The 16,397-nt window shown below is 42.3% G+C and overlaps 1 protein-coding gene across 1 annotated transcript in view; it reads right to left on the bottom strand.

Annotated features, from left to right (window-relative positions):
• The window catches only part of LOC139749045 (uncharacterized), a 410,591-nt gene that overhangs the window by 36,272 nt on the left and 357,922 nt on the right, over positions 1-16,397 (bottom strand). The window contains exon 16 of the mRNA XM_071662507.1: positions 9,956-10,056. Within this exon, the coding sequence (XP_071518608.1) occupies positions 9,956-10,056 (101 nt within the window). The remainder of the gene's footprint in view (positions 1-9,955; positions 10,057-16,397) is intronic.

The following is a 16,397-nucleotide window of genomic DNA, read 5'->3' as shown; positions in this document are numbered from 1 at the left end:
CTCTTATTCACATTTAACTTTCTTCTTTCACACACTTTACCAAACTCAGTCACCAGCTTCTACAGTTTCTCACATGAATCAGCCACCAGCGCTGTATCATCAGCAAACAACAACTGACTCACTTCCCAAGCTCTCTTATCCCCAACAGACTTCATACTTGCCCCTCTTTGCAAAACTCTTGCATTCACCTCCCTAACAACCCCATCCATAAACAAATTAAACAACCATGGAGACATCACACACCCCTGCCGCAAACCTACATTCACTGAGAACCAATCACTTTCCTCTCAATCACACACACACACACACATATATATATATATAAATGACTTTCTAAAAGGGGAAACAGAAGAAGGAGTCACGAGGGGAGTGCTCATCCTCCTCAAAGGCTCAGATTGGGGTGTCTAAATCTCTGTGGATGTAACAAAGATGAGAAACACAGGACAGACAGGTAGTATGTTTGAGGAAAGGAACCTGGATGTTTTGGCTCTGAGTGAAACGAAGCACAAGGGTAAAGGGGAAGAGTGGTTTGGGAATGTCTTGGGAGTAAAGTCAGGGGTTAGTGAGAGGACAAGAGCAAGGGAAAGAGTAGCACTACTCCTGAATCAGGAGTTGTGGGAGTATGTGATAGAATGTAAGAAAGTAAATTCTAGATTGATATGGGTAAAACTGAAATTTGATGGGCAGAGATGGGTAATTATTAGTGCATATGCAACTGGGCATGAGAAGAGAGATTATGAGAGGCAAGTGTTTTGGGAGCAGCTGAATGAGTGTGTTAGTGGTTTTGATGCACAAGACCGGGTTATAGTGATGGGTGATTTGAATGCAAAGGTGAGTAATGTGGCAGTTGAGGGAATAATTGGTATACATGGGGTATTCAGAGTTGCAAATGGAAATGGTGAAGAGCTTGTAGATTTATGTGCTGAAAAAGGACTGGTGATTGGGAATACCTGGTTTAAAAAGCGAGATATACATAAGAATACTCATGTAAGTAGGAGAGATGGCCAGAGAGCGTTATTGGATTACGTGTTAATTGATAGGCGCGCAAAAGAAAGACTGTTGGATGTTAATGTGCTGACAGGTGCAACTGGAGGAATGTCTGATCATTATCTTGTGGAGGAGACTTGTGTGAGGAAGTACCAGGAGAGACTGAGTACAGAATGGAAAAAGGTGAGAACGAAGGAGGTAAGGGGAGTGGGGGAGGAATGGGATGTATTTAGGGAAGCAGTGATGGCTTGCACAAAAGACGCTTGTGGCATGAGAAGCGTGGGAGGTGGTTCATTAGAAAGGGCAGTGAGTGGTGGGATGAAGAAGTAAAATTATTAGTGAAAGAGAGGAGAGAAGCATTTGGACGACTTTTGCAGGGCAATAATGCAAATGAGTGGGAGATGTATAAAAGAAAGAGGCAGGAGGTCAAGAGAAAGGTGCAAGACGTGAAAAAGAGGGCAAATGAGAGTTAGGGTGAGAGAGTATCATTAAATTTTAGGGAGAATAAAAAGATGTTCTGGAAGGAGGTAAATAAAGTGCGTAAGACAAGGGAGTAAATGGGAACTTCAGTGAAGGGGGCTAATGGGGAGGTGATAACAGGTAGTGGTGATGTGAGAAGGAGATGGAGTGAGTATTTTGAAGGTACGTTGAATGTGTTTGATGATAGAGTGGCAGATATAGGGTCTTTTGGTCGAGGTGGTGTGCAAAGTGAGAGGGGTAGGGAAAATGATTTGGTAAACAGAGAAGAGGTAGTAAAAGCTTTGCGGAAGATGAAAGCCGGCAAGGCAGCAGGTTTGGATGGTATTGCAGTGGAATTTATTAAAAAAGGGAATGACTGTATTGTTGACTGGTTGGTAAGATTATTTAATATATGTATAATTCATGATGAGGTGCCTGAGGATTGGCGGAATGCTTCCATAGTGCCATTGTACAAAGGTAAAGGGGATAAAAGTGAGTGCTCAAATTACAGAGGTATAAGTTTGTTGAGTATTCCTGGTAAATTATACGGGAGGGTATTGATTGAGAGGGTGAAGGCAAGTACAGAGCACCAGATTGGGGAAGAGCAGTGTGGTTTCAGAAGTGGTAGAGGATGTGTGGATCAGGTGTTTGCTTTGAAGAATGTCTGTGAGAAATACTTAGAAAAGCAAATGGATTTGTATGTACCATTTATGGATCTGGAGAAAGCATATGATAGAGTTGATAGAGATGCTCTGTGGAAGGTATTAAGAATATATGGAGTGGGAGGCAAGTTGTTAGAAGCAGTGACAAGTTTTTATCGAGGCTGTAAGGCATGTGTACTTGTAGGAAGAGAGGAAAGTGATTGGTTCTCAGTGAATGTAGGTTTGCGGCAGGGGTGTGTGATGTCTCCATGGTTGGTTAATTTGTTTAAGGATGGGGTTGTTAGGGAGGTGAATGCAAGAGTTTTGGAAAGAGGGGCAAGTATGCAGTCTGTTGTGGATGCGAGAGCATGGGAAGTGAGTCAGTTGTTGTTCGCTGATGATACAGCGCTGGTGGCTGATTTATGTGAGAAACTGCAGAAGCTGGTGACTGGGTTTCGTAAAGTGTGTGGAAGAAGAAAGTTAAGAGTAAATGTGAATAAGAGCAAGGTTATTAGGTACTGTAGGGTTGAGGGTCAAGTCAATTGGGAGGTGAGTTTGAATGGAGAAAAACTGGAGGAAGTGAAGTGTTTTAGATATCTGGGAGTGGATCTGTCAGCGGATGGAACCATGGAAGCAGAAGTGGATCATAGGGTGGGGGAGGGGGCGAAAATTTTGGGAGCCTTGAAAAATGTGTGGAAGTCGAGAACATTATCTCGGAAAGCAAAAATGGGTATGTTTGAAGGAATAGTGGTTCCAACAATGTTGTATGGTTGAGAGGCGTGGGCTATGGATAGAGTTGTGCGCAGGAGGATGGATGTGCTGGAAATGAGATGTTTAAGGACAATGTGTGGTGTGAGGTGGTTTGATCGAGTAAGTAACGTAAGGGTAAGAGAGATGTGTGGAAATAAAAAGAGTGTGGTTGAGAGAGCAGAAGAGGGTGTTTTGAAATGGTTTGGGCACATGGAGAGAATGAGTGAGGAAAGATTGACCAAGAGGATATATGTGTCGGAGGTGGAGGGAACGAGGAGAAGAGGGAGACCAAATTGGAGGTGGAAAGATGGAGTGAAAAAGATTTTGTGTGATCGGGGCCTGAACATGCAGGAGGGTGAAAGGAGGGCAAGGAATAGAGTGAATTGGAGCGATGTGGTATACAGGGGTTGACGTGCTGTCAGTGGATTGAATCAAGGCATGTGAAGCGTCTGGGGTAAACCATGGAAAGCTGTGTAGGTATGTATATTTGCGTGTGTGGACGTGTGTATGTACATGTGTATGGGGGGGGGGGGCCATTTCTTTCGTCTGTTTCCTTGCGCTACCTCGCAAACGCGGGAGACAGCGACAAAGTATAAAAAAAAAAAAAAAAAAAAAAAAATATATATATATATATATATATATATATATATATATATATATATCCTTGGGGATAGGGGAGAAAGAATACTTCCCATGCATTCCTCACATGTCTTAGAAGGCGACTAAAGGGGATGGGAGGGGGGGGGCCAGAAACTCTCCCCTTCCTGTAGTTTAACTTTCTAAAAGGGGAAACAGAAGAAGGAGTCACGTGGGGAGTGCTCATCCTTCTCGAAGGCTCAGATTGGGATGTCTAAATGTCTGTGGATGTAACAAAGATGAGAAAAAAGGACAGATAGGTAGTATGTTTGAGGAAAGGAACCTGGATGTTTTGGCTCTGATTGAAACGAAGCTCAAGGGTAAAGGGGAAGAGTGGTTTGGGAATGTCTTGGGAGTAAAGTCAGGGGTTAGTGAGAGGACATGAGCAAGGGAAGGAGTAGCACTACTCCTGAATCAGGAGTTGTGGGAGTATGTGATAGAATGTAAGAAAGTAAATTCTAGATTGATATGGGTAAAACTGAAAGTTGATGGACAGAGATGGGTGATTATTAGTGCATATGCACCTGCGCATGAGAAGAAAGATCATGAGAGGCAAGTGTTTTGGGAGCAGCTGAATGAGTGTGTTAGTGGTTTTGATGCACAAGACCGGGTTATAGTGATGGGTGATTTGAATGCAAAGGTGAGTAATGTGGCAGTTGAGGGAATAATTGGTATACATGGGGTGTTCAGTGTTGTAAATGGAAATGGTGAAGAGCTTGTAGATTTATGTGCTGAAAAAGGACTGGTGATTGGGAATACCTGGTTTTAAAGCAAGATATACATAAGTATATGTATGTAAGTAGGAGAGATGGCCAGAGAGCATTATTGGATTAGGTGTTAATTGATAGGCGCGCAAAAGAGAGACTTTTGGATGTTAATGTGCTGATAGGTGCAAATGGAGGGATGTCTGATCATTATCTTGTGGAGGCAAAGGTGAAGATTTGTAGGGGTTTTCCGAAAAGAAGAGAGAATGTTGGGGTGAAAAGAGTGGTGAGAGTAAGTGAGCTTGGGAAGGAGACTTGTGTGAGGAAGTACCAGGAGAGACTGAGTTCAGAATGGAAAAAGGTGAGAACAAAGGAGGTAAGGGGAGTGGGTGAGGAATGGGATGTATTTAGGGATGCAATAATGGATTGCAAAAAGATGCTTGTGGCATGAGAAGCATGGGAGGTGGGTTGATTAGAAAGGGCAGTGAGTGGTGGGTTGAAGAAGTAAGATTATTAGAGAAAGAGAAGAGATAGGCGTTTGGACAATTTTTGCAGGGAAAAAATGCAAATGAGTGGGAGATGTATAAAAGAAAGAGGTAGGAGGTCAAGAGAAAGGTGCAAGAGGTGAAAAAGAGGGCAAATGAGAGTTGGGGTGAGAGAGTACCAGTAAATTTTAGGGAGGATAAAAAGATGTTTTGGAAGGAGGTAAATAGAGTGTGTAACACAAGGGAGCAAATGGGAACTTCAGTGAAGGGGGCTAATGGGGAGGTGATAACAAGTAGTGGTGATGTGAGAAGGAGATGGAGCAAGTATTTTGAAGGTTTGTTGAATTTGTTTGATTACAGAGTGGCAGATATAGGGTGTTTTGGTCGAGGTGGTGTGCAAAGTGAGAGGGTTAGGGAAAATGATTTGGTAAACAGAGAAGAGGCAGTAAAAGCTTTGCAGAAGATGAAAGCTGGCAAGGCAGCAGGTTTGGATGGTATTGCAGTGGAATTTATCAAAAAAGGGGGTGACTGTATTGTTGACTGGTTGGTAAGGTTATTTAATGTATGTATGATTCATGGTGAGGTGCCTGAGGATTGGCGGAATGCTTGCATAGTGCCACTGTACAAAGGCAAAGGGGATAAGAGTGAGTGCTTAAATTAATTACAGAGGTATAAGTTTGTTGAGTATTCCTGGGAAATTATATGGGAGGGTATTGATTGAGAGGGTGAAGGCATGTACAGAGCATCAGATTGGGGAAGAGCAGTGTGGTTTCAGAAGTGGTAGAGGATGTGTGGATCAGGTGTTTGCTTTGAGTAATGTATGTGAGAAATACTTAGAAAAGCAAATGGATTTGTATGTAGCATTTATGGATCTGGAGAAGACATATGATAAGAGTTGATAGAGATGCTCTGTGGAAGGTATTAAGAATATGTGGTGTGAGAGGCAAGTTGTTAGAAGCAGTGAAAAGTTTTTATCGAGGATGTAAGGCATGTGTACATGTAGGAAGAGAGGAAAGTGATTGGTTCTCAGTGAATGTAGGTTTGCGGCAGGGGTGTGTGATGTCTCCATGGTTTTTTAATTTGTTTATGGATGGGGTTGTTAGGGAGGTGAATGCAAGAGTTTTGGAAAGAGGGGCAAGTATGCAGTCTGTTGTGGATGAGAGAGTTTGGGAAGTGAGTCAGTTGTTGTTCGCTGATGATACAGCGCTGGTGGCTGATTCATGTGAGAAACTGCAGAAGCTGGTAATTGAGTTTGGTACAGTGTGTATAAGAAGAAAGTTAAGAGTAAATGTGAATAAGAGCAAGGTTATTAGGTACAGTAGGGTTGAGGGTCAAGTCACTTGGGAGATAAGTTTGAATGGAGAAAAACTGGAGGAAGTAAAGTGTTTTAGATATCTGGGAGTGGATCTGGCAGCCGATGGAACCATGGAAGCTAAAGTGAATCATAGGGTGGGGGAGGGGGCGAAAATTCTGGGAGCCTTGAAGAATGTTTGGAAGTCGAGAACATTATCTCGGAAGCAAAAATGGGTATTTGAAGGAATTGTGGTTCCAACAATGATGTATGGTTGTGAGGCGTGGGCTATGGATAGAGTTGTGCGCAGGAGGGTGGATGTGCTGGAAATGAGATGTTTGAGGACAATATGTGGTGTGAGGTGGTTTGATCGAGTAAGTAATATAATGGTAAGAGAGATGTGTGGAAATAAAAAGAGTGTGGTTGAGAGAGCAGAAGAGGGTGTTTTGAAATGGTTTGGTCACATGGAGAGAATGAGTGAGGAATGATTGACCAAGAGGATATATGTGTCAGATGTGGAGGGAACAAGGTGGGAGACCAAATTGGAGGTGGAAAGATGGAGTGAAAAAGATTTTGAGTGATCAGGGCCTAAACATGCAGAAGGGTGAAAGGCGTGCAAGGAACAGAGTGAATTGGAATGATGTGGTATATCGGGGTCGACGTGCTGTCAATGGATTGAACCAGGGAATGAGAAGCGTCTGGGGTAAACCATGGAAAGTTCTGTGGGGCCTGGATAAGGAAAGGGAGCTGTGGTTTCGGTGCATTATTACACGACAGCTAGAGACTGAGTGTGAACGAATGGGGCCTTTGTTGTCTTTTCCTAGCGCTCTCTCGCACACGAGGGGGGAGGGTGTTGTTATTCCATGTGTGGCGGGGTGGCGATGGGAATGAATAAAGGCAGACAGTATGAATTGTGTATATATGTATATGTCTGTGTGTGTATATATATATGTATACAGTGAGATGTATAGGTATGTATATGTGCTGTGTGTGGATGTGTATGTATATACATGTGTATGTGGGTGGGTTGGGCCATTCTTTTGCCTGTTTCCTTGCGCTACCTCGCTAACGCGGGAGACAGCGACAAAGCGAAATAACTATATATAAAATATATATATTTTTTTTTATTTTTTTTTTTTATACTTTGTCGCTGTCTCCCGCGTTTGCGAGGTAGCGCAAGGAAACAGACGAAAGAAATGGCCCAACCCCCCCCCCATACACATGTATATACATACGTCCACACACGCAAATATACATACCTACACAGCTTTCCATGGTTTACCCCAGACGCTTCACATGCCCTGATTCAATCCACTGACAGCACGTCAACCCCGGTATACCACATCGCTCCAATTCACTCTATTCCTTGCCCTCCTTTCACCCTCCTGCATGTTCAGGCCCCGATCACACAAAATCTTTTTCACTCCATCTTTCCACCTCCAATTTGGTCTCCCTCTTCTCCTCGTTCCCTCCACCTCCGACACATATATCCTCTTGGTCAATCTTTCCTCACTCATCCTCTCCATGTGCCCAAACCACTTCAAAACACCCTCTTCTGCTCTCTCAACCACGCTCTTTTTATTTCCACACATCTCTCTTACCCTTACGTTACTCACTCGATCAAACCACCTCACACCACACATTGTCCTCAAACATCTCATTTCCAACACATCCATCCTCCTGCGCACAACTCTATCCATAGCCCACGCCTCGCAACCATACAACATTGTTGGAACCACTATTCCTTCAAACATACCCATTTTTGCTTTCCGAGATAATGTTCTCGACTTCCACACATTCTTCAAGGCCCCCAGAATTTTCGCCCCCTCCCCCACCCTATGATCCACTTCCGCTTCCATGGTTCCATCCGCTGCCAGATCCACTCCCAGATATCTAAAACACTTCACTTCCTCCAGTCCCTCTCCATTCAAACTCACCTCCCAATTTACTTGACCCTCAACCCTACTGTACCTAATAACCTTGCTCTTATTCACATTTACTCTTAACTTTCTTCTTCCACACACTTTACCAAACTCAGTCACCAGCTTCTGCAGTTTCTCACATGAATCAGCCACCAGTGCTGTATCATCAGCGAACAACAACTGACTCACTTCCCAAGCTCTCTCATCCCCAACAGACTTCATACTTGCCCCTCTTTCCAAAACTCTTGCATTTACCTCCCTAACAACCCCATCCATAAACAAATTAAAAAACCATGGAGACATCACACACCCCTGCTGCAAACCTACATTCACTGAGAACCAATCACTTTCCTCTCTTCCTACACGTACACATGCCTTACATCCTCGATAAAAACTTTTCACTGCTTTGTCGCTGTCTCCCGCGTTTGCGAGGTAACACAAGGAAACAGACGAAAGAAATGGCCCATATATATATATATATATATATATATATATATATATATATATATATATATATATATATATATACATATATATATATATATATATATTTTTTTTTTTTTTTTTATACTTTGTCGCTGTCTCCCGCGTTTGCGAGGTAGCGGAAGGAAACAGACGAAAGAAATGGCCCAACCCCCCCCATACACATGTACATACACACGTCCACACACACAAATATACATACCTACACAGCTTTCCATGGTTTACCCCGGACGCTTCACATGCCTTGATTCAATCCACTGACAGCACGTCAACCCCTGTATACCACATCGCTCCAATTCACTCTATTCCTTGCCCTCCTTTCACCCTCCTGCATGTTCAGGCCCCGATCACACAAAATCTTTTTCACTCCATCTTTCCACCTCCAATTTGGTCTCCCTCTTCTCCTCGTTCCCTCCACCTCCGACACATATATCCTCTTGGTCAATCTTTCCTCACTCATTCTCTCCATGTGCCCAAACCATTTTAAAACACCCTCTTCTGCTCTCTCAACCACGCTCTTTTTATTTCCACACATCTCTCTTACCCTTACGTTACTTACTCGATCAAACCATCTCACACCACACATTGTCCTCAAACATCTCATTTCCAGCACATCCATCCTCCTGCGCACAACTCTATCCATAGCCCACGCCTCGCAACCATACAACATTGTTGGAACTACTATTCCTTCAAACATACCCATTTTTGCTTTCCGGGATAATGTTCTCGACTTCCACACATTTTTCAAGGCTCCCAAAATATATATATATATATATATATATATATATATATATATATATATATATATATATATATATATATATATAGTGATGAAAATAGATGAAGAATGGCCCATGTACACATATATATATATATATATATATATATACATAAATGCTCATACATGCACATATACATACATATACTTATCAACATATACATACATAGACATATACATATATACTTACTCTCCTTCATCCATTCCTGTCAGTACCCCACCCCACAGAAATCAGCATCATTTCCCCCACTTCAGGAAGGTAATGCCAGGAAAACAGACAAAAGGGCCACACTTGTTTACACTTAATCTCAAGTTGTCATGTGTAAAAACATACTCTCAAAAGTAGAACCCTGAGAACTGTGTGTGTTCTGAGCAGCTGGAAATGAGTACGTCAATAAGCAAGCTGCTGCAAACAATGGTAATAGTTAATGAATGGTGTGAAAGGCTAACACTTCCTTATTGGAAATGCTGGAGGCTGGAAGGTCTTGACAATGAGTTTCCTCAAGATACCCTGGAGAATCTCTCAAGCTTGCCAGATGGAATGCAACAAGAAAAATGCTTACCTAAGTGAAGTGAATAAATGTTGGAATAACCAATGATGGTGACTAAATTAGAACAGTATGGGCACACAGATAAAGCATTCAGACAAAGAAGTTATGTTTCATTCAGTATTCATATATAATGGGAATGAAAAAAATATAATGATATTGGTGAAGATGAAAGTATAATGAACTAAAACTCTGGTCAAGGATTTGCTTGGCCTACTTTGTATAGCACTATCAGAAAGCAGTTTGTGTGGTACATAAAATAATTACTCACTGAGAAAAGCTGTCTTCTGTTGGTCTTTGAAAGCGTTTCTTTCAAGCTGAACCTGAAGACACGTTCATACTCTGGCATTTCCATGAAGTAATTCTCTTCAGCTGTTGAGAAAAATGTACTTAACACTTTCCAATCTTGTCCATGGTCAACGCAAATGCATTTTCATGAAATACAGGTATGTAAAAGATGAATAAATGAACTTTTGAAGATGGAAAACTATTTCTCAACCATAGGGAAGGCCTAGATTCTAGGGGAGCACTTCAAGAAATACAATTTACAAAGAAGCTTTTAACTACTTCAGGAAGGACGTTTTCCCCAAATTGTCCCCTTTCTACCCACTGGAAAGTAGGACAACACCTAATATAAGGACCTTCCTCTCCAACAAATGGCTTTATTCCCTGATTTGTCTGTAAACCATAGCAACTCACCTCATAGACTAGACAAGTGCCTTACAATGCCTGTATGATGGAGAAAGAAAGAAAGAGGGAAAGGAAAGAATGGGAACATAACTGATGAGTCACCTCCTTTGACTGAGAAACAGCATTTCATTTATCAAAACTTTATTCTTCCCTGTCTAGAGTCTACCTCAGAGGAAATGAGTGAATATCCATATGTAGGATGGTGGAAACCTCTCATTGCTCTCCCCCAATATGAGGAATGCTAGCTTTGAGGCAACTCACCCAAAACCAAACAAGAAACTTCAAAATGCAAAGACAGCACCAAAAATGGGGTTGGCAGAACTCCATATGTTCTTGTGTTACCTTCTGATGAGGAGTGAAAGGCATCAACTACATGTCATGCATTCTGCATGAAAGACTCAACATTGAAAAGCTTTTTTCTCTTTTTAGCAGAGAGAGAGGAATTAAAGCATATAGACAAAAGTGTTCTAGGTAGATCTCTATAAAGTCAAGGATATCACAGGACTAACTTTGTCACAAGATATAATGAAAATCTTTAATCAACTTTCAGATTTGAAAGAGGAAGAGTTAATTATCAAATCATTATTACTACATTATCCCTGGGGATAGGGGGGAAAGAATACTTCTGACGTATTCCCTATATGTCATACACGGTGACTAACAGGGAAGGAAGCAGGGGGCTGGAAATCCTCCCCTCCCACCATGAATTTTCCAAAAGAAGGAACAGAGAAGGGGGACAAACAAGAACATTTCCCCTAAGGCTCAGTCTCCAGTTCTTAGTATTAACTCGCTGATGCGAGAAGTGGCGAGTACGTATAAAAAAATAATATATATATTTTTTATCATTATTATCTTACTTCGTAGCACAAGGAAACAGACGAAAGAATGGCCCAACCCACCCACATACACATATCTATACATACACGTCCACACACGCAAACATACATACCTATACATCTCAATGTATACATATATATATACACACAGACATATACATATATACACATGTACATAATTCATACTGTCTGCCTTTATTCATTCCCACTGCCACCCCGCCACACATGAAAAACGAACACCCTCCCCCCGCATGTGCGCGAGGTAGCACTAGGAAAAGACAACAAAGACCTGATTCGTTCACACTCTAGCTCTCATGTATAATGCACCGAAAACACAGCTTCCTTTCCACATCCAGGCCCCACAGAACTTTCCACAGTTTACCCCAGACGCTTCACATGCCCTGGTTAAATCCATTGACAGCACGTCAACACCAGTATACCACATCATTCCAATTCACTCTAATCCTTGCATGCCTTTCACCCTCCTGCATGTTCAGGCCCCGATCACTCAAAATCTTTTTCACTCCATCTTTCCACCTCCAATTTGGTCTCCCACTTCTCCTTGTTCCCTCCAGCTCTGACACATATATCCTCTTTGTCAATCTTTCCTCACTCATTCTCTCCATTTGACCAAACCATTTCAAAACACCCTCTTCTGCTCTCTCAACCACACTCTTTTTATTACCACACATCTATCTTACCCTATTATTACTTACTCGATCAAACCACCTCACACCACATACTGTCCTTAAACATCTCATTTCCAAGACATCCAACCACCTCCGCAAAACTCTATCCACAGCCCACGCCTCACAACCATAGAACATTGCTGGAACCACTATTCCTTCAAACATACCCAGTTTTGCTTTCCGAGATATTGTTCTCGACTTCCACACATTCTTCAATGCTCCCAGAACTTTCACCCCCTCCCCCACCCTATGATTCACTTCCGCTTCCATGGTTCCATCCGCTGCCAAATCCACTACCAGATATCTAAAACACTTCACTTCCTCCAGTTTTTCTCCATTCAAACTTACCTTCCAATTGACTTGTCCCTCAACCCTAGTGTACCTAATAACCTTGCTCTTATTCACATTTACTCTCAGCTTTCTTCTTTCACATACTTTACCAAACTCAGTCACCAGCTTCTGCAGTCTCTCACACGAATCAGCCACCAATGCTGTATCATCAGCGAACAACAACTGACTCACTTCCCAAGCTCTCTCAATCACAACAGACTGCATACTTGCCCCTCTCTCCAAAACTCTTGCATTCACCTCCCTAACAACCCATCCATAAACAAAGTAAACAACCATGGAGACATCACACACCTCTGCTGCAAATCGACATTCACTGAGAATCAATCACTTTCCTCTCTTCCTAAACGAACACATGCCTTACATCCTCGATAGAAACTTTTCTCTGCTTCTAACAACTTGCCTCCCACACCATATATTCTTAGTACCTTCAACAGAGCATCTCTATCATATGCCTTCTCCAGATCCATAAATGCTAAATGCAAATCAATTTGCTTTTCTAAGTATTTTTCACATACATTCTTCAAAGCAAACACCTGATCCACACATCCTCTACCACTTCTGAAACCACACTGCTCTTCCCTAATCTGATGCTTTGTACAAGCCTTCACCCTCTCAATCACTATCCTCCAATATATTTTCCCAAAAATACTCAATAAACTTAAACCTCTGTAATTTGGGCACTCACTCTTATCCCCTTTGCCTTTGTACAATGGCACTATGCAAGCATTCTGTCAATCCTCAGGCACCTCACCATGAGTCATACATACATTAAATAACCTTACCAACCAGTCAACAATACAGTCACCCCCTTTCTAAATAAATTCCACTGCAATACCATCCAAACCCGCTGCCTTGCCAGCTTTCATCTTCTGCAAAGCTTTTACTACCTCCTCTCTGTTTACCAAATCATTCTCTCTATCCCTCTCACTTTGCACACCACCTCGACCAAAACACCCTATATCTTCTGCTGTATCATCAAACACATTCAACAAACCTTCAAAATACTCACTCCATCTCCTTCTCACATCACCACTACTTGTTATCACCTCCCCATTTGCTCCCTTCCCTGAAGTTCCCATTTGTTCCCTTGTCTTACACACTTTATTTACCTCCTTCCGAAACATCTTTTTATTCTCCCTAAAATTTAATGATACTCTCTCACCCCAACTCTCATTTGCTCTCTTTTTCACCTCTTGTACCTTTCTCTTGACCTCCTGCCACTTTCTTTTATTCATCTCCCAGTCATTTGCACTATTTCCCTGCAAAAATTGTCCAAATGCCTCTCTCTTCTCTTTCACTAATAATCTTACTTCATCCCACCGCTCACTACCTTTTCTAATCTGCCCACCTCCCACGCTTCTCACGCCCAAGCATCTTTTGCACAAGCCATCACTGTTTCCCTAAATACATCCCATTCCTCCCCCACTCCCCTTACGTCCTTTGTTCTCACCATTTTCCACATTTTCCATTCTGTACTCTGTCTCTCCTAGTACTTCCTCACACAAGTCACCTTCCCAAGTTCACTTACTCTCACCACTCTCTTCACCCCAACATTCTCTCTTCTTTTCTGAAAACCTCTACAAATCTTCACCTCCAGTTGCACCTCTCAGCACATTAACATCCAAAACTCTCTTTTACGCGCCTATCAATTGACACGTTATCCAAGAATGCTCTCTGGCCATCTCTCCTACTTACATATGTATACTTATGTGTATCTCTCTTTTTAAACCCGGTATTCCCCATCACCAGTCCTTTTTCAGTACATAAATCTACAAGCTCTTCACCATTTCCATTTACAGCACTGAACACCCCATGTACACCAATTATTCTCTCAACTGCCACATTACTCACCTTTGCATTCAAATCACCCATCACTATTACCCGGTCTCGTGCATCAAAACTACTAACACACTCACTCAGCTGCTCCCAAAACACTTGCCTCTCATGATCTTTCTTCTCATGCCGAGGTGCATATGCACCAAAAATCACCCATCTCTCTCCATCCACTTTCAGTTTTACCCATATCACTCTAGAGTTTACTTTCTTACACTCTGTCGCATACTCCCACCACCCCTGTTTCAGGAGTAGTGCTACTCCTTCCCTTGCTCTTGTCCTCCCCCTAACCCCTGACTTCACTCCCAAGACATTCCCAAACCACTCTTCCCCTTTACCCTTAAGCTTTGTTTCACTCAGAGCCAAAGCATACAGGTTCCTTTCCTCAAACATACTACCTATCTCTCCTTTTTTCTCATCTTTGTTACATCCACACACATTTAGACACCCCAATCTGAGCCTTTGAGGAGGATGAGCACTCCCCGCGTGACTCCTTCTGTTTCCCATTTTAGAAAGTTAAAATACAAGGAGGAGAGGGTTTCCAGCCCCCCGCTCCTGTCCCATTTAGTTGCCTTTTACGACACTTGAGGAATGCGTCGGAAGGTATTAAGAATATATGGTGTGAGAGGCAAGTTGTTAGAAGCTGTGAAAAGTTTTTATCGAGGATGTAAGGCATGTGTACTAGTAGGAAGAGAGGAAAGTGATTGGTTCTCAGTGAATGTGTTTGCGGCAGGGGTGTGTAATGTCTCCATGGTTGTTTAATTTGTTTATGGATAGGGTTGTTAGGAGGTGAATGCAAGAGTTTTGGAAAGAGGGGCAAGTATGAAGTCTGTTGTGGATGAGAGAGCTTGGGTAATGAGTCAGTTGTTGTTTGCTGATGATACAGCACTGGTGGCTGATTCATGTGAGAAAATGCAGAAGCTGGTGACTGAGTTTGGTAAAGTGTGTGAAAGAAAGCTGAGAGTAAATGTGAATAAGAGCAAGGTTATTAGGTACAGCAGGGTTGAGGGACAAGTCAATTGGGAGGTAAGTTTGAACGGAGAAAAACTGGAGGAAGTTAAGTGTTTTAGAGATCTGGTAGTGGATTTGGCAGCGGATGGAACCATGGAAGTGGAAGTGAATCATAGGGTGGGGGAGGGGGCGAAAGTTCTGAGAGCGTTGAAGAATGTGTGGAAGTCGAGAACATTATCTCAGAAAGCAAAAATAAGTATGTTTGAAGGAATAGTGGTTCCAACAATGTTATATTGTTGCGAGGCGTGGGCTATGGATAGAGTTGTGTGGATGAGGGTGGATGTGCTGGAAATGAGATGTTTGAGGACAATATGTGGTGTGAGGTGGTTTGATTTAGTAAGTAATAATAGGGTAAGAGAGATGTATGGTAATAAAAAGAGTGTGATTGAGAGAGCAGAAGAGGGTGTTTTGAAATGGTTTGGTCACATGAAGAGAATGAGGGAGGAAATATTGACCAAGAGGATATATGTGTTAGAGGTGGAGGGAACAAGAAGTGAGAGACCAAACTGGCGGTGGAAAGATGGAGTGAAAAAGATTTTGAGTGATCGGGGCCTGAACATGCAGGAGGGTGAAAGGTGTGCAAGGAATAGAGTGAATTGGAACGATGTGTTATACCAGGGTCGATGTGCTGTCAATGGATTGAACCAGGGCATGTGAAGCGTCTGGGGTAAACTACGGAAAGTTCTGTGGGGCCTGGATGTGGAAAGGGAGCTGTGGTTTCGGTGCATCATTACATGACAGCTAGAGACTGAGTGTGAGCGAATATGGCCTTTGTTGTCTTTTCCTAGCGCTTCCTCGAGCACATGAGGGGGGTGGCGGTTGTTATTTCATGTGTGGCGGGGTGGTGATGGGAATGAATAGAGGCAGACAGTATGAATCATGTACTTGTGTATATATGTATATGTCTGTATATATATATGTATACGTTGAGATGTATAGGTATGTATATTTGCACGTGAGGACGTGTATGTATATACATGTGTATGTGGGTGGGTTGGGCTATTCTTTTGTCTGTTTCCTTGCGCTACCTCGCTAATGCGGGGGACAGCGACAAAGCAAAATAAATAATTATAAATAGTTATCTACCATTATTCTTAATCACCGTCTCCCACGTTAGCGAGGCAGCGCAAGGAAACAGACGAAATAATGGCACAACCCACCTGTATACACACATATATACATAAATGTCTACAGACGCACATATACATACCTATACAATTCAACGTATATATACACATACATACACAGACATTTATTCATTCTTTATTTTGCTTTGTCGCTGTCTCCCGCGTTTAGCGAGGTA

The sequence above is a fragment of the Panulirus ornatus genome, chromosome 1 (assembly GCF_036320965.1).
Source record: "Panulirus ornatus isolate Po-2019 chromosome 1, ASM3632096v1, whole genome shotgun sequence".
In the NCBI taxonomy this organism is placed as follows: domain Eukaryota; kingdom Metazoa; phylum Arthropoda; class Malacostraca; order Decapoda; family Palinuridae; genus Panulirus; species Panulirus ornatus.
This window is presented reverse-complemented; position numbering and strand designations above follow the sequence as displayed.